At 43.6% G+C, this 17,159-nt stretch overlaps 1 protein-coding gene across 1 annotated transcript in view; it reads left to right on the top strand.

Moving 5' to 3' along the window:
* Positions 1-823: 823 nt before the first annotated feature.
* LOC128732456 (uncharacterized) overlaps positions 824-17,159 on the top strand; it is a 188,180-nt gene continuing 171,844 nt past the window's right edge. Inside the window, exons 1-3 of the mRNA XM_053825706.1 lie at positions 824-907; positions 970-1,296; positions 1,376-1,813. Coding sequence (XP_053681681.1) covers positions 824-907; positions 970-1,296; positions 1,376-1,813 — 849 coding nt within the window. The remainder of the gene's footprint in view (positions 908-969; positions 1,297-1,375; positions 1,814-17,159) is intronic.

The following is a 17,159-nucleotide window of genomic DNA, read 5'->3' as shown; positions in this document are numbered from 1 at the left end:
CTCTTGAGGTATCAGGTATCAGCACCTTTGGCTGCTCTTGAGGACGTCGCCACTCCAACAGCGATAAACCTGCTGTCGGAGGAAAAAAAGCGTGCCCAGCGGATTCTAGAAGAGACAACAGTACGCGTGGGAAGCCGTTTCGAAACGGGACTCTTGTGGAAGTATGACCAGATTAAGTTCCCGGATAGCTATTACATGGCTCTCCGCCGGTTGCAGTGTCTCGAAAAGCGAATGGAGCGGGATCTGAAACTACGAGAAAACCTCCATCTTCAGCTGGTGGATTATGAGAAGAAGGGATACGCCCACCGGGCAACGGAAGTGGAGCTGGCGAGTGGAAACGCAGATCGGATCTGGTACTTGCCGCTTGGGGTGGTGATAAATCCCAGAAAACCTGGGAAAGTCCGACTCATATGGGAATTTCCCTGAATACGCTCCTACTCAAGGGACCGGATCAAATCACAGTGTTACCGGCAGTTTCGGCACGTTTTCGGCAGTTCAAGGTGGCAGTTTCGGTGGACATCAGGGGGATTTTCCACCAAATACTTTTTCGAAAGGAATATCGTAACTTACAGCGGTTTCTTTGGCGGAAGGATCCTTCGAGTCCTCCAGATGTCTATCGAATGGACGTAGCAACCTTCGGGTGAACGTGTTCGCCGGCGTCCGCACAGTTCGTCAAGAACAAGAATGCGGCAGAATTCGAGAAACAGTATTCCCGGGCAGTCGAAGGGATAATTAGAAACCACCATGTGGATGATTCGCTGGAAAGTTTTAGCAGTGTAGAGGAGGCGGTACGCATTTCTGAGGAGATGCGGTCGATTCTAAAATGCCTAATGGGATTCTTCGACCCCCTGGGCCTATGGAGTGCGTTCCTGGTGCAAAGTCGATGAGGCGGCCTTTGAACGTCGGAGTGAGTGAGCCAGCTTGTTTCGGACTATCGCTGAAATTCGTGTTCCGCGGTGCTACTTTCAGAACGCTACCAGCCGGCATTATCAGAACCTTCAGTTGCACATCTTCGCAGACGCCAGTGAGGTTGCTTATGCCGCGGCAGCGTATTTTCGAATCACAAATTCGGACGGAGTTGGTGAAAGCGTCCTGGTCGCGGCAAAGACCAAAGTGGCCCCGTTAAAGCCATCCTCGATTCCTCGCTTAGAACTACGAGCTGCAGTGTTGGGAGTTAGGTTGATGCAGTTTGTCGAAGAGAGCCACAACGTGAAGATTCAACAGCAGTTTCTATGGAGCGACTCAATAACCGTACTAGCTTGGCTGCGCGCGGATCATCGAAAATACAAGCAGTTTGTAGCATGTCGGATTGGAGAATTGCTGGCGGCGTCTAATGTTCGCGAGTGGCAATGGGTGCCAACTAAACTCAATCCAGCTGATATGGCCCAAGTGGGGAAAAGGTCCCTGTCAAGATGTGACCGGCGCTTGGTTCAAGGGCCCGGAGTTCCTGAAATGTCCGCCATCCGAGTGGTCTCGGCAAAAGACAACGGGAGGCGCTTGGGAGCGCATGGTACGCTCCATCAAAACAGCGATGGACGTTACCTTTAAAAGTCACAGCAAGTTGGACGACGAGGCGCTAGTAACCCTAGTTGTGGAAGCGGAAGGACTGGTTAACTTTCGCCCGCTAACGTACCAGCCCATCGTGTCCGAGGAGAGTGAAGCGTTGACGCCGAACCACTTCCTACTGGGCAGTTCAAACGGAGTTCGTCAGCCAGCAGTAGAATCGAAAGACACCGCAGCCGCACTAGGGAACAGTTACAGCACATCCTGGGAACAGATACAGCTTCATCTGGATACCTTCTGGAGACGATGGGTGCGAGAGTATCTGCCCACTTTGACTAAACGTACGAAATGATTTGCAGACGTGAAACCAGTAGCTGAAGGCGACCTGGTGGTAATTGTTAATGAGTCCACCCGAAACAACAGGGAACGCGGGCGGATTCTTGAAGTCATCAGAGGAAACGACGGGAGGATTCGTCAGGCTATTGTACAAACTGCGTGGGGGTAGGTTCGTAGGCCCGTGGCTAAATTGGCTGTCTTGGAAGTAACAGATGGAGGTGAAACTGAACCTCAGGGTCAGTGTTTGGGGGGGGTGGGGGGGGATCAGGACAAAAATCCCTAAAATTACTCATTCGTTAAAGCTTAAAACTAAATTTAAAGTTTCTAAATCCTAAATCGCTATCCTAGTGCTACTATTTACAATTAAAATTATAGTTGAGTTGATTATAGATAAAGTGAGTAATAACTAAATTTTGGCCCGTAATCCAGGTTTCCACGAGCGATAATGGCGGCTATTGAGCACAAGTGGACACAATCTTTTGACATTCGTTGCAGGAGCGTCGATTTTGCCAGGGCGGAGTTACTATGGAAACATCCATGTTTGTTTGTTGTTCGAGTGTAAAAAATTAGAGGGGTTGTGTACAAGACACGACCGCATATATAGGTGACGCAGGACTACGTAAGTCTCTTTGTAGTGATAGTGGCATGTATTCATGCTTGTATTCATTCGATTCTTCATGTATACATGCTATATGCAACATAGATACATGCTACATGCGTTGTATGTAACATTTATCAAAGTAGTAACATTGCATACGTTCAATTCTCAAAAGATGGTGCATTTAAAAACAATTTAACAAAATCAAGACACAAACTATTGCTTTCCTGCTCCCTTACTGAAATTAAAGATTGTTTTTATTATCCATGGTTTCCCACGTTGAAGGGATTTTACCAATTCAATCCTATTTTATCAACAGCATATCTTTTCACTACACTTGTAATGAAACGGCAAGCATGCGTATTCATACAGAGTCGTATTATAAACGAACACTACAGCTGTAGCACATTTTTCCAACACAGATATCAAGTTCGCCGAGGTTTAATCGTCTCGCAGTAAAGAATTTGCGATCTGTTGGGACAACGAACTTGTGTCATTTTTTCTGGCACACTTCCCTAACACAGACATCAAATTGGACTAGGTTTAATCGCGTTCGTAAGAAATTTGTTGGCACGAGGGGGCTTTGTTACTCTCTCGGGCGTACTTCCCAAGCAAGGACATCAAAATGGTCTAGGTTGAACCGCGGTGTTGAGAAATCTTGTTCAAATGAGGAAGCTTAATCACTTGTTTTGGCTTACTTCCCAAGCACAGATATCAAATTGGTATAGGTTTAGATCAAGGTTGCCACCAGGTTTTCCCGAAAATCTGGCGAACACGAATAAAAGTGTCTGGCAAAAATCTGGTGGTAAATTAGTCCGACGGGGAGGCGTTTTCCTGAAAAAATCTTGCTCGTTTTGCTCACCGTAGATGCAAAGTTTGTCCAAAATTAGAAGTGATGACCTTTGTGCAAGACGGATAATCGAAAATCTGGCACAGTGCCAAATATCTGGAAGGTTTTAAGCTTTGTCTGTTGGTCTGGCGCGCAATCAAAAATCTGGCAAAATCCAGATTTATCTGGCATACTGGCAACCGTGGTTTAGATCATCGTAAAGAATCTTCCAACCAATCACGAAGCGAGAATTCCGGTAAAACATAGGTTCATTATTTTCAATTTTTCAATAGTTCAACATCAAGAATCCATACTTTTCTTCATTTGGGTCAATTCTTAGAAGATTTTCCGATCGATTGGTGTAAGAATATTGAAAATCGATCGGAAAACCGCTGAGCTATTAGCGCTCAAAACCTTTCATTTTTCGTGACGCTCGCATTTTTCGATTTTTTGGAAGGACACCCTATCTCAAAACTTGCCGTAAGACGTAGTCCTACGTCAAAATGTAAACATTGTTTCATTTTGCAGATCAACTGAAGTGGAACATAACTGAACGGATTTAAACTTTTGTAGTGGTTTGCGGCCATAATTTCCTGAAAGCACCGGCTCAGGATACTTTTTACGATCGTGCGAATTAAACATTCGAGTGCACTCAGAGGCAAAACATTAACTTCATATTGATCGAGCCGTTGCCAAGTTTGCTCTCGAACAGCGAACTTTCCGTTGCGTATTTGGCCATTTTCCCTGAAATGTTCGAAAACTGCGAAGCTACAATCCATAAAACTTCTTATTCGTTCAAATGTTCAGCTCGTCAGCTGATCTGCAAAACTAAACAATGTTTACATTTGTACACTCGAACAACAAACAATCATGGATGTTTCCATAGCAACGACGTCAGGGCGAACTCGACGCTCCTGCAATGAATATCAAAAGATTGCGCCCACTTGTGCTCAATAGCAGCCATTATCGCTCGTGGAAAGCTGGATTAAATAAACCTAACCTATCTTAAACTAAATTTTCCACAACCAGAACTGTACTTCTAGACCAGGATCAGCTTACTCTACTTGTATTACTTGTACTGTAGAGATAGAAATCGAATAATCTTATGTTCTTTCATCGTTTTTGGTGTATTATTTCTGAGTTTAATCTCAATTCACTTATAAACTGAATCTGAAATGATTTCTAAATTACAATTACTCAGCGGAAAAGTTTCGGCGGCAGCTTTATGGTGCTCACAAAACAAACCCCCGAATAGTATCGCGACTGCCATTGTTGAACTAATGACCTTTTGCTGCGAAATTATCGGAACACCCTGCCACCCACCGACACCGACAGATAGCCTGCCTGCACTTCTGCGGAACGGAGGAGCATACCGAATATGACACAATATTTATAGTTGTGGCCTTCGGTTGTCGTATGTTGTGTTGTGTGTCTCGGTTCCGGCCTCTGCTGAAGCTGATGAGGCTGATGATGATGATGATGATGATGATTCTGGTGAAGCTGATGCTGATAGTGACGATGCTAGAGAGTTAGGTTGTTGGCAACCACACTGCTGGCTGCTGGGATCAGCACCAAACGACCGTCCGAGCCGTGCCGAGCGAGCGAGCGAGAAGAGAAACCAGGTTAAGCGTAAATCGAATCTAATTTCCGGCGTATTGCTGGTACTGGTACTGGCGCTGCTCATATCGTGCGGTAGGTATGTACAGGGAAACGTCGACGAAAAAGGGTTTGCGGCATTGGCAGCTGATTGCATTTGCATTCTCCTGCACTGGAGTCGACTCCATCGAGGGATATCCGAGCAGGATGCAAAGCAAACGCAGATTCAGGCTAGGTGACAAATTATGATTTTAGCTGGTTTGATTCACTTATGGTGCTAATTTGATGGATTAGAGCGAATATATCGTCAATCCTCTAGGGTTGCTCTGATGGTTTTGAACTATTTACATTGGCTTGTTTCTAGCTTAGATAAAATTTAAAGCATTTTCAAATTCATAATCGACAGTCCTTGTTCGTCTCGTCTAGGCTCGGCTCGCCTTCTTCGATGAGTAAGTTTTCCCAAAAACAGCAGCACAGCCGGCACGCAACCGAGAAACTTGTTCGAAACTAGTTCAAAATTATGACTCCGTTTTCCGCACTCCCCAAGGGTGCCGCCTACTGCCATGTCGGCAACCGAATGGGAAAAGTTTGAAACAAAACGAATGGCGTTCAGTTCTCGGGCGTCACAAAAGACACGGTCGGTCGGTAGACAATGTGAAACTTTCGGTTCGGCCGAAAAAGTGGATTTCTGTACTGGCGAAGAAATGGGCGGAAGCGCTGCATCCGGGGCATTTTCCATCCCATTTATCCGTGCATCCATGCTGTGGGTTGCTGGGATCAAGATTTCTGAAACTTTACCGGACACCGGACACAATGAATAACGATAAAATTTTACGGGTCAGACGGTAAGTCGTGCGGAGTAAGTTTTCCCTTCGACAGCCGGAAACGAGCAGATTAAGAATGGGACGTTGCATGCTTCGCCTCAGGCTATGGCCGGCAGTATAAAACAACTTTCAACAAGTGTGGAGAACTCCTGTGGAATGCAAAATTGTTGCTTTAGCCGGTGCTGCTCGGCCGAAATTTCCGTCGATAAACGCCATCAGCCGGATTAGTGACAAAGTACACAGTGTGAAAGATCGACGAGCAAACGAGCCAAAGGGATGCCGAATTTAATGGAAGGTACACCCACTCTATCATAATTTCCGTTAGTTTGGAGCACCAGCCTGACCGACGCATGAAATTTATTCACTTCCCGACACGGCAGTACATTTCAATGAACTGCTCCGGCCACGGTCGTAGTCTGACCGGACTGACTGACAATGATTCACCCCAGCGCCAGCGCAGCCTATAGCAGCAACAGCAGGAGGCAGTCATTTATCACTCCGCCAGCCAGAACAGTTGTGACACCTCGGTTAATGGTTATGCCTTGCCTTACCATGGTGGCCAGGGCTCCCGAGGGAAGTGGCGAGGGTCAAAGGACCACCGGCCGCACCAGAGTCGGTCAGCAGCCGCACGATGATGAATGCGTCAAGGGAAAGTCGAAAATTTACACGTAGTTCTCGCTTTCGACGGAACGTTTCGGCCGAGTGCGCCGCATGTAGGCTTTCTTGTTCGGTTTGTCAGTTCGAATTGGTTCTGTGGATTAAACTGGTGAAAAGTGAACTGACTCTGCTTTTCTAATCTGTTTCTGATCAGTGAAAAGTCCACAGCGTCTATCGTTACGCTATTCGCATTAACCAGTGTTGCCAAAGTTAAAGCTTTTCGTAAAAATACTCTGGTTAAGCAATCCTCGCGCACCTTTTCAAAACGTTCAAAGTAACATTGAGAAACTAGACCCGCTTAGAATTGACACTTTATGGTAGCGGTTGCGTAGATCTGACACATAATCTTTAAAATTGTATGGGAGAGCTGTCAGATTTAAGCAAACGCAACCATAAAGTACCCGTTCTGGGAGGGCCTTCTCTTCTGTTTTCCGATTATCACGGCAATATGAAAAGGGTAAGGAACGAGTTAAGCAGTGTCACCTTTTTAAATCAGTTGAACATAAATGAGCCGAAAATGCACTTTTTTATTCATATTTTCAAAATCTTTTGATAGAATTATCTTCACAAATCACTTAACCATACATTTGATTCACACATACACAATTTACTGAGTTTCCGACAAGAAATATGATGAATTAAAAATTGTTGTCCAAAAACGTACATTTTTCAGCTGCTAAAGGCAATCGCCACCTCGCTACTAACAAATCCATCACATTTTTCAGCACTGATTACAGCCACTCTAAAAGTCAAGCACTCAATTGTCACATACCATATTATTCACTCTATTTTTTTCTATTATCTAAGGCTTTGTCACTAGCCGAAATTTTTATTATTTTCTAACAAAACTGAAAACAAATTCTGAATTGACGGAACCTGTTCACCAGTAGCAGCAGCTGCAGCATAACTGATGAACTATCGTGTTGCTAAGACACTGTTTCTGTTCTGGAAATAAGAATTATAGGTTTGAAATTAACTGAAACCTCCAATGGTGAAAACGTGGTTCAATACTTTCAAGAGAAATATATGTTTATAATTAATTTTTCTTTATTAAAAACAACAGAAAAGACAGCTTTTTCAATAATTTTCGAAGATTTCCTCAGTGATTTAATGAAGCAACGATATGTTTCAATGTTATTTGCTTTGACAACACTGTTCAGAGTCGGACCGTGTGTACTGCTATGTTTACCTCTTTTGTTCTCCCACCATCCTTATGAACAGCGCGTGAGACGTCAAACTCGCAGTTTCCCATAAGAACACCAGAGAATAAAAGAGACGACGAATGCCGTTTGCCGAACGGTGCGGTGAGTGTATGCCCCGATAAACAATTTAGACAGATGGCATTTTACGCATCTATGCCGATACGCTATGCCGATTACGCATCAGATGCCGATTAGTAGGTCACGGATAGGAACGCGAACTTACTGAATAGGGGGTAAATTTCGAGGGATTTTTTATGGGGACGTAAAAAAATTCAGATTTCAGAATTGCTTAAAAAAGCACCTTGCGGGTGAAAATATGTTCGGTCTGATCAAAATTAGTTCCACCACTTTTAAAGTGAAAAATCAAAAGTTTAGCTCAACAATAGTGTCTTCCAATGGTAACAGCTTGAAGAACTAAAGATAGCAAAAAGATTGGTATGCTGATATCCCCCACTTAGTCAACCTATCGCTTGTAATAAGGTAAAATAATCAATGACCCGCTTAGACTGCTTAAAACCGGTTCTTTACCCTACATTTCAACAAGTTACCCGTAGTCTTAACGATTACCCAGCTAATGATGCCAGCAACGGATTTATGCAATGCAAATGCGTTCCAGTCCATTTACGTCTCTGTAAGTAGCTCAAAAAACTAGATCCGAAGAAACTTTCATTGTTTGTTAGGACCTTTTGAGAAAAAACGCGAGATTTCTTTGTTGTGTAATGAATACAATGTAACATTTCACAGTTTTTGCACAGCTTTATTGTTCCGGAAAGGGGTCAAACGTAGCAGTGGGATCCAGGAATTCTGTCATTGATGGAATATTATTCACTAGTTGAGCCCGAATCTTACGATCCGGAAAAGCATCCGCATTCGCATTAGCAGAGAAAGATCTGGAGGTAAAACCGTCGATGCTTACTTCTAGGTGGCGGTCGGAAAGGTATGAATTAAACCATCGTAGGAACGGATGAACGGGTCTCCGATTCCGAGCTTGTCCAGCTTGGCGATGGCGATTTGATGGTTCAGTTTGTCGAAAGCAGCGGATAGGTCAGTGTAAATAACGTCCATCTGCGAACGGTCGTCAAAGCTTTTTATCAGATTCTGACTTCGAGAAAAACGTATTCAAAGTTTGCTGCATTCGAAATCATCTTGTAACTCTCGGTGTTAGCAACATTTATGTAGTCTGATTAGAGTAAAATGTTGCTTAGAAAATTCTTGATGGTTAGCTGTCTTTAACTAATTTTGTTTAAAAATTTTGTGGCTTGGTCCGGTATGATTTAATACCGGACATATGATATCGCGAATCGAGTTGAGCAGGCGAGACGAGCAGGCGAGACGAGCAGGCGAGACGAGCAGGCGAGACGAGCAGTCGAATCAAGCAATCGAGTCAAGCAGTTAAATCAAGCTGTCCAGTCAAGCAGTACAGTCGAGCAGTTGAATCGAATAGTTTAGTCTAGCAGTCTCATCGAGCAGTCGGGTCAAGTGGTTCAGTCGACCAGTTAAGTCAAGCAGTCGAGTCGAGCAGTTTAATCAAGCAGTTGTGTCGAGTAGTCCAGTTGAGCAGTTGAGTCGAGTAGTCCAGTTGAGCAGCTGAGTCGAGTCGAGTAGTTCAGTCGAGCAGTTGAGTCGAGGAGTTGAATCGAGCAGTCGAGTCGAGTAGACCAGTCGAGTCGAGCAGTTAAGTCGAACTGTCGAATCAAACAGATAAGTCAAGCAGTTGAGTCGAGCAGTCGGATCGAGTGACTAAGTCGAGCAGACTAATCGAGCTGTTGAATCAAGCTGTCCAATCGTCAGTTGAGTCGAGCTGTCAGGTCGAATAGTCAAGCCAAGTAGTCTAGTCGAGCAGTTGAATCAAGCAATCGGGTTGAGCAGTTGATTCGAGCAGAAGGTTCGAATAATCTAATCGGGTAGTTGAGTCAAGCAGTTGAGTCCAGTAGTTTAATCGAGCAGTTGAATCGAGCGTCGAATCAAACAGCCAAGTCAAGCAATTGAGTCGAGCAGTCTAGTCGAGTAGTTGAATCAAGCTGTCCAGTCAAGCAGTTCAATCGTGCAATTAAGTCGAGCGGTTGGGTCGAGTAGTAAGTCGAACAAATGTGTCAAGTGGTTGAATCGAGCAGTCGAATCGAACAGTTCAGTCGAGCAGTTGAGTTGAGCAATCTAATCGGGCAGTCTAATCGACCAGTCCAGCAGTCGAGCAGTCGAGTGAGGTGACTGAGAATACAACCCATTGCTACGAAAGCTTGACGTTCTGTCAGGGGCCTGTTTTTAGTTACCGATAAGCCTCTTATGATGTCCCGTCAGAGACCTGGTTTTGGCTACAGACAAGCCTCTTACATATATAGATTCTACTACTTTATGCGGCCTTGACAGGGCTGGGGGTATAACGGCTCTGCGAAAAGTAGACTATAGGTCTAAAAGTAGAATAGATTTTTACCTAATGTGCTCATCCTGCAGCACAATTAAGACAGTAGCCTACTGTGCTTTTTACCAACGTTTTGACGTTTGTCTACACACGCACGGAATACTCGATCGACGAGCGTTTGGTTGCAACTGCAAGCGTTTTTTTTAACAAACTCGTATACACGCCATTTTGGATTTTGCAAAATTTTACGCTAAAACCCCAAGCATTCGTCGATCCGCTTCTTTTAGCGTCCATGATTCATGTCCGTAAAGGGCCACCGAGAGAATTAGAGAGGATTCTCTAGAGCGTCAGTTTATGCGAATTTGCATGCTACGGGACTTCAGCTACAAAATGTAATGCCTGCGTAAAGGCCAATTCGCAGCTGCAATTAGTCGTTTTTATTTTGCGACTTACATCGTTGTCACATATCACGAGCATACCAAAATATATTCAGTTCCTCTTCGACACCAACACCATTTGGATTTCCGCGCTATGTACTTCATTTTGGCGATGTTAATGGTAAGTCCCAATTTCTCAATAAATGACCTAAAGGCTTCTTTCGCTACTCTACTTTTTATTTCGGTGATATCGACGTCATCCACAAAATCAAGAAGCACGTGAGATCTCGTCTGCTATTCTTACTCATAATTTTTACTCATCCAGCGTCACACGAATGAACGTAACTAGTTCTGTGGGAAAACCATGTCCTAGCGTTAACTGTCACAGCTCATTTCGTTTTACTGAAACGTATGCCGCCTTGAAATCCATAATAATATGATGAATCTGCAAGTTGTGCTCCCGGAACTCGTCAGTTACTAGACGCAGGGTAAATATCTGATCCATCGTGAAGCGACCCTCATGAAAACCAGCTTGATACTCGCCGACGAAGAACTCAGCTAACGGCCACACACAATAGGGAGAGCACCTTATAGGCAAAATTGAGCAACGTAATATCTCGATAGTTTTTACTCTCAAGTCGATGTCCGTTTTTATAATTATGGGAAATGAGGCCAATCAACCACTCCTTCGATATTTATTTTCCTCCCATATGCTGTTCCTGACAATGAGGTGGCGAATTGTTTCGTACAGCTGCTCGCTCCTCGCTTTTAGAAGTTCAGCCAGGATACCATCCTTTACAGCAACCTTACCGTTTTTCAACTCACTGATTGCTCTTTTGACCTTTTCCTGTGTTGATGGCTCCACAGTTTGGCCGTCGCTCAAAATTTTTATCCTGTACCTGCTGATCTTCGTGTTTACTTCTCTATTCAACAGCTTGTGGAAATACTCTTCCATCTGGTTGCTACCGTCGTTTTGTCAGTAAGCAGATTGCCAGCACTATCATTGCACATCACAAGCATGGCAAAATGCTTGCACCTGACCGTTTTGTAGAAACTTCGTGTGTCGTTGCTGGCGAACCTCTCCTCTGGACTGGCGAGCACGTGCTCTTTGTACTGACATTTTTAGACGGTGGGTTCTTTCTTCCGCAGCTCTACCAGGACGAACCAAAAAGATTCGCGCAGAGTCTCGGGCATTCCTTACATTGGAATCGTGTGAAGAAATTCTACAGAGGATTAGCACAGAATACCTTGCTTATAGAAGCAGGATTCTTATAGGAGAATCCAAGAGTTTAATCCCAGGGATAGCTATAACTCGGCACGGGAATCGCCTGCAGTATGAACTGTTTTGTTCTGATGTGAAGACGCAGCAAGCTACTCATATATATTGAACTGTTGACATCCTATCATTTATAAAATCAGCTTATTTGATACTTGCAATCTTGCATGTCATTAACCCTATAACTTAAAATCTGCAAAAATATAAATGGGTGATAGATGAGGAAAACGTTGTATTGCTGGCAAAGATGCACAGTGGCACTTATCAGAATGTGGAAAGTTCTCTTCCGGGTTCGCTGAAGCACGGTCAGTAAAGAATCAAATATTCACGCTGCGGCAGATCCTCCAAAAAGTTCATGAATACAGAATTCTACGCACAATTATTTCATTGATTTCAAAGTTGCGTATGATACCATCGACCATAAAATCATGGCCATTCTAACCTCGCAGTGGACGCAGTGGACCATCAACGTGATGGTCCCTCATGTGGGCTGTTCAACATGCCGTTACAGGATGTTATGAAAGGAGCAACACACAGGCACAATCTTCAGCAAATCTAGTTAGTTCGTCTGCTTTGCCAATGAAAAAGATATTGCCGATGGAACATCATCTGTGGTGGTGGCTGAAAAAACTAAAACTCAAAGTAGCGAAGATTGGGTTGAAGAAAAATGCGTCCAAACTAAAGTACCGTGAACCGCTAATATGACGCACACGCTAAAAGCTGGTAACTCGGTCCTAATAACGACTGAGTTTGTTTTGTTTCGAGCATCGAGCCGCTATGCTGCCCGTTCTCCCGATACTCGACACTCGACAGTGCCTGAGTCGAGTCAAGTTGCACGGGGCCCCTGGTCTCAAAGGCCCGGTGGGCCCTTTGGCTCCCAGTCCGCCCCTGGGTTAGGGCAATGGCAGGCGGTAGTTTAGTAAGTAACACACTCGGGTACCAACCGAGAAAGCGTGGGAGCGAGCCCCGCTACTGTTACTCCGATATATTTTTGGCTTAAAACGAAATTTTCTAGTTCACCCAATTATTCATTCTTCACATCAGACATTTCCTCTCTCTCTCTCTCCAAAGAAAAAACACTGCTGAAGGCTATAAGTCGCCGGTGGAAAAGTTGCTGTCGTTTAAACTGACTGAAAAGTAGTAAGACCTGAATTGACACTTGGCATTGGACGTAAAATTAGACTTAAAAAGTTGAAATTAAATTTGAATTTGTGAATTTTTTGTTGAAATTTGACATGAAAAGCGATAGCTAAAATTGAAGGTGAAATATGACTGGATCTGAAATTGAAGTTAAGTTCCCAATGGAACATAAATTTGGGCATGAAATAGGACTCGAAATTTCACCCGAAATTGGATTCCCACGTCACATCACGAAAAATCATTTTGTAACGATTGGATTAGATCGGCTTTGATAAAATCAAGATTAACGCCTTTAATTAGCCTACTACGAAACTAATGTCGAATTTATTTATTCAATCCGGATTGGAACTGGATGAACTTTTTGTGTTCATTTGCTCCTATCTGACAGATAAAATTCATCCAGTTTCAACCCGGATTGAATAAACAAATTCGACATAAATAAAGCTTTCGCCCGAATACCCAGATAACCCTCATATGCCCATCAGCCCGATCGAAAGCAATTACCTTCGGGAAATTCGATGCGAATTAGAGTATAGAGAGTTTCAAATGACTTCCAAAGACAAGCGACAAATGAGTGATTTTAATAATTAAATGTCGATGATTGGTCTACTCAAGGCCACCCAAAATAAAAGATCGGTTTGGAAAATGCGAACAATTAGACGCAGCTTCACTTTTGTTCAAGTGCTGGTCGAGAAAAGTTTAGTCACGTGATCGCGGATTTTTAACACTTAAAGTTAAGCCGATTTAGCAGTAGTGAAAAACAGATAAAAGTCGCGAGTGTTGAAAAAACCCCGACTATTAACCATTTAGCAAAGGCTAAAAGTGTGCGAAATCGTTAAAATCTGAAGGTAAGAATTACTTTCAATTTGGTAGGTTTTAGACCGCCATTGTAACTACCACGTTTATAGGAACCCATAAACGTGGGTGCTAATCTGGAGTGCGAGGCCGGAAAAGCTAATTCCGGATCAAATTGGACCAGAACGAATACCGATTCATCCGTGAAGCAGCCTAAACTACGCTACTGAAGTTTCCCCCCAGCTCGAGAAAAACCAGCCGCTTCGCCGTAAAGCTTCCTGGGTTGCGGTGGCAAGGAACGCGACCCGGTAGAGCACCGGACTATGTGGACATCGTTGGGATACCCACCAGCAGTCGAGACACCCACCGTGGTGAAACATTACCCGTGTTGGGTTTAAAAATGGAACAATTAATATGTGTAGACGATAAGAAGTGCACTAGAAGCTAAGAAACGAACCATGGTTTGTCGCCAAGGGCGAAAACATTTGTAAACCTTCTGCTAAATAGATTTAATTTTGCACGTACGATATTCGAGGGCTATTAATAAATGATGATGCGTGAATCAGAGTTTGTACAGGAGTGAAGATCTTTTAATACGTAGGATTGTTTGTCGCGTTTGTTTTAGTACGGGTCAAATTTGTCGAGTCTGAAACTTAGTTGTCGGTTAGTTTCGTAGAAGGTCTTTGAGGTTTGAAATACTCGCCCCGAGATAAGAGTCCTCGGTCGGGCATCCCTATTCAACTTCCGCAACGGTCTTTCGAATACGAAAGTGGCGCTTAAGCCGTTGTAGGCAAAGGCATTTAAAAACCTTTCTGGTCAGTCCGGGCATAGGGAGAATTGGCATATAACGCTTTGTTCAGTATCCGTAAAATCAAAAGCGTTACAATTTTGTTTTAGATTAAATTTAATCCAGCTTTCCACCAGCGATAATGACGGCTGCTGGGTACAACTTTCTGAAGGGCACAGTTCGATTTTGACATTCAATGCAGGTGCGGTTATTGCGGTTACTATGGAAGCCACTACGGTTGTTTGCCGGTTGAGTGGAAAAATGTAAACATTGTTTAGTTTTCGCCAACCAGCGGAAGGAGAATGTAGTTGAAGGGAAGCGAATTTTTGTGCTTTCTTAGCTATCATTATGTGCAATAATCTTTGCATTGGGTCAATGTGACAATATTTCTGCAAAGAATAGCCACAAAACTGCGCTTCGTAATAACTAAATTCTTTTCTGCGAAAACTAAACAATGTTTACATTTTTCCACTCAACCGGCAAACAATCGTAGTGGCTTCCATAGTAACTGCAGTGACTGCTCCTGCATGGAATGTCAAAACCGAATTGTGCCCTTCAGAAAGTTGTACCCATCAGCCGCCATTATCGCTCGTGGAAAGCTGGGTAGGAGTATCCTCGAACAAGCAAGTATCTTATTAGTGGCCTTCCCCTCCTTTCGTTAAAAAGCGCCATTTTGACGAATACGGAGGCATTCCCAACCAACGCTAAATTTGAAATAACTGTTGCAGTGTTTACAGAATGGGAACGGTGAGTGTTATGTCTGTTTGTCTCTGGCACAAGTAAGCACATTTTATACCAACTTTGTGATATTTTTGTCATTTTCGTATTGCTTTGTGTCATTCTGGTAATGTTTCTGTCTTTGCCGGTTTTTTTGTGTTAAACTGAATTTCTTTTTTTTTTTGCCATTTTAATGTAATTTGTGCGTCATACTGTGTCTCTTACATACAACTTTTGTATCACTCTCGAGTTGTTTTCGATCTTTTTTTATTAATCTTGTAATAATACACCATTATGGTATTAACATTTTTGTATCATATTGCCTTTGTTTTTGTGAAACTTTTGTAAGTAACTCCCCAAGCAGCACATAATTGACACTTTTAATTCCAGCAACTCATTCATGACTAAAATTAATCACAAATCGGTTGCCACAACTGGTTTGTAACATCTGTGCTGCAAGGGTCCTCAACCAAGCGTCGCAGAACTATTTTTTTTATACAAAAATTATATCGCAAACAAATAGCTGCCGATTTTGCTTTGATCATCTGTTTCTGGAACACTTTAAATTCAAAGACATCTGACAAATCGACTTTTGCATGCAATGGAAAAAGTTAAGAAAAAAACGAAAACTTTTTCAAAGGCCTACTTTGTGTTAGGTGCTGTTTTTTCACCTTCCGCATTTTTCCGTACCACCAAGCATTACGGGCGGGCATGGGCTGTCAAGGTAAACAAACATCAAGCAGGCAAAATAAAAAGAAAACCTTTCTGAATAATTTTCGCTTCCCTTTTTTTTATCTCTCTCACCAAACCGGCACATGATGTGATGGAGACGCCCCGGAAATAATGTGTCGAAACATTCTCCGGAAAAAACGGCCAACAGAAGAATTCCACTTTTCCGAAAAACACAGATTCGAGTGTCCCCAAGCCTTCGCGCTCGATCTTGTCGCAGCACAGCAACATAAAAGCGTGTGTGTGTTTGTGTATGGGTATCTGTGCATGAATGCGAAATAGGCTTACTTAACTATCTGTCGGGTGGGCTGGGGGACTGGACTGGTTGGTGACATAATGGAGAACGGGGCTGAGTGACAGTCACAGGATAGGCCGAGATGAAATTCACGAAACAAGCGGGGCATGTTTGCGAATCCTTCTCTCCAGTAGCGTGCATTAGGCGGAAATGTTCGAGTTGACTCTCGCTGCGGAACGGGGCATGGCATGGCATGGCAGGCAGCGAGCGAGAAGCCCCGGAAGGCAGGGTTATGCGAAGCGAATGCTTAATATCATAGAAACGGGTTTTCTTTTTCGACGAGAGGCTGCCACTTCAGTTTGACTTGCGCTTGAAGGATATAGTGGAGCACAATTTCTCTGCAGATGGAAGCGGAAGATAATACTTTGTAGTATTGACGTGCTTTGAAATTTGTCATGGCCTGCCTCAACCCCTGGGCCGGGGTGTTTACTTTCTTCTTTTCCGTCGTCGTGCTGCGGTCGCGGGGGATCCAACAATGCCGGCTGTTTGCTCTTTGTCTACGGGGGGTGAATGTTTTGCTGTGCAAATTTTATGCTAAATATTTATGTCGGGATAAGATAAAACAAAACTTTTATCGTATAACGACGGCTGGAGATAAGTGAAGTACATTTTCTAGAAACACCGTGTTTTATGATCATTTCTGTCAACTCAAAAAGTAATATTCAACAGCAGCAGCAGCATCACCATCAAGGCAGCTGATTATTATTTATGAAAACATAAACCTCATGCCATCTTCCTAATTGAGAGTGTTCCGTGAGTACTGAACCGCATTGACGGAATGGACCGCGGAATGGTCCGAAACCGGAGCTTATTGCGAGAGGGTTTGCCAAGCCACCGGTGTGCCATGAATGTGGTTCTGTAATCAGCCAACGATCCACCGCACAATCGCACATGCACACATACATTACTGACGCAAACCGTAGCATGCCACAGCAGCAGCAGCGGCGGTTGATTGGTGCGGATGGCAGTTGTCTGTGCGGTTTTTTGAAAAATTAATGCACTTTGCACGGCACACTATGCTTCTCAGTCAGGCGCACTCTGTCTGCGACGCAATCTTATGAATATTAATGGCGAATAGAACTAAACTTCCGTTTGGTATCCTGTGGGGAAGATAAAACATTTCACGCGGAAAAAACCGG

This window comes from Sabethes cyaneus, chromosome 1 (genome assembly GCF_943734655.1).
Source record: "Sabethes cyaneus chromosome 1, idSabCyanKW18_F2, whole genome shotgun sequence".
NCBI lineage: Eukaryota > Metazoa > Arthropoda > Insecta > Diptera > Culicidae > Sabethes > Sabethes cyaneus.
Note: the sequence above shows the minus strand (reverse complement) of the source record. Positions and strands in the feature narration are given on the sequence as shown.